Here is a 671-nt window from a genome sequence, read left to right as displayed (position 1 = left end):
CAGGGAACCTCGATTTGCAGCACTAGGACCATGGCAATGACCACACCAATCAACTGTGCCTGAGCAGGCAGTGCTCACAGCACCAGGCCCCATGCCGACAAAGGGTCGGCTGTGCAACGCCGGAAATCCCGCAACGCGCTTGCAGCATGTACATGTGGCATCATTCTGGAGCCATTTGCAAAGTGAGTGAGCGCTCACGCCAACTGCATATCTCAGCTGCCGCGCGCCGCGATTCGGTCCATCCAGGCCCTCACCAGACCCACCTCCCCCGCCGCACACGCGCGCCGCAGCCGTGGGTACTCCATCCCCAGAAACCGCCGGCACCCGCCCGCCTCCTCAGTCGCCGCCTGCACGCCGCCGCTCACCGCGTCAACGCGCTCGGGCGGCAGTCCCAGCGCCTCGGCCGCGAGCACGGCCCAGCTGCAGGCGTCGCAGGCAGCGTCCTGCAGCTGCTCGGCAGCTGCCGCCTCGGCGCCGGCCGCTGCGGCCGGGGCCCTGATATCGGGCAGGCCCAGGGCAGCAAGCCTCGCCACAACCCCGGGCTCCCCTCCCGCTTCGCCCTGCGTTGCACCCTGCTCGTCGCCCTGCGCTGCGCCCCGCGCGCCGCCCTGCACCGCGCCCCGCGCATCGCCTAGAGCGCCACCATGCATCTGCCCCGCCCCCTCCACAGC

General features: G+C 70.5%; 1 protein-coding gene across 1 annotated transcript; it reads right to left on the bottom strand.

Annotated features, from left to right (window-relative positions):
• Positions 1–212: 212 nt before the first annotated feature.
• On the bottom strand, positions 213–650 carry MNEG_14420 (hypothetical protein; the record flags this gene model as incomplete). The annotated part of the gene is made up of 1 exon (XM_014037108.1): positions 213–650. The coding sequence occupies one exon, from the start codon at positions 648–650 to the stop codon at positions 213–215; it is 438 nt and encodes a 145-aa protein (XP_013892562.1).
• Positions 651–671: the final 21 nt, after the last annotated feature.

The sequence above is a fragment of the Monoraphidium neglectum genome (genome assembly GCF_000611645.1).
Source record: "Monoraphidium neglectum strain SAG 48.87 unplaced genomic scaffold scaffold04472, whole genome shotgun sequence".
Lineage (NCBI taxonomy): Eukaryota > Viridiplantae > Chlorophyta > Chlorophyceae > Sphaeropleales > Selenastraceae > Monoraphidium > Monoraphidium neglectum.
Note: the sequence above shows the minus strand (reverse complement) of the source record. Positions and strands in the feature narration are given on the sequence as shown.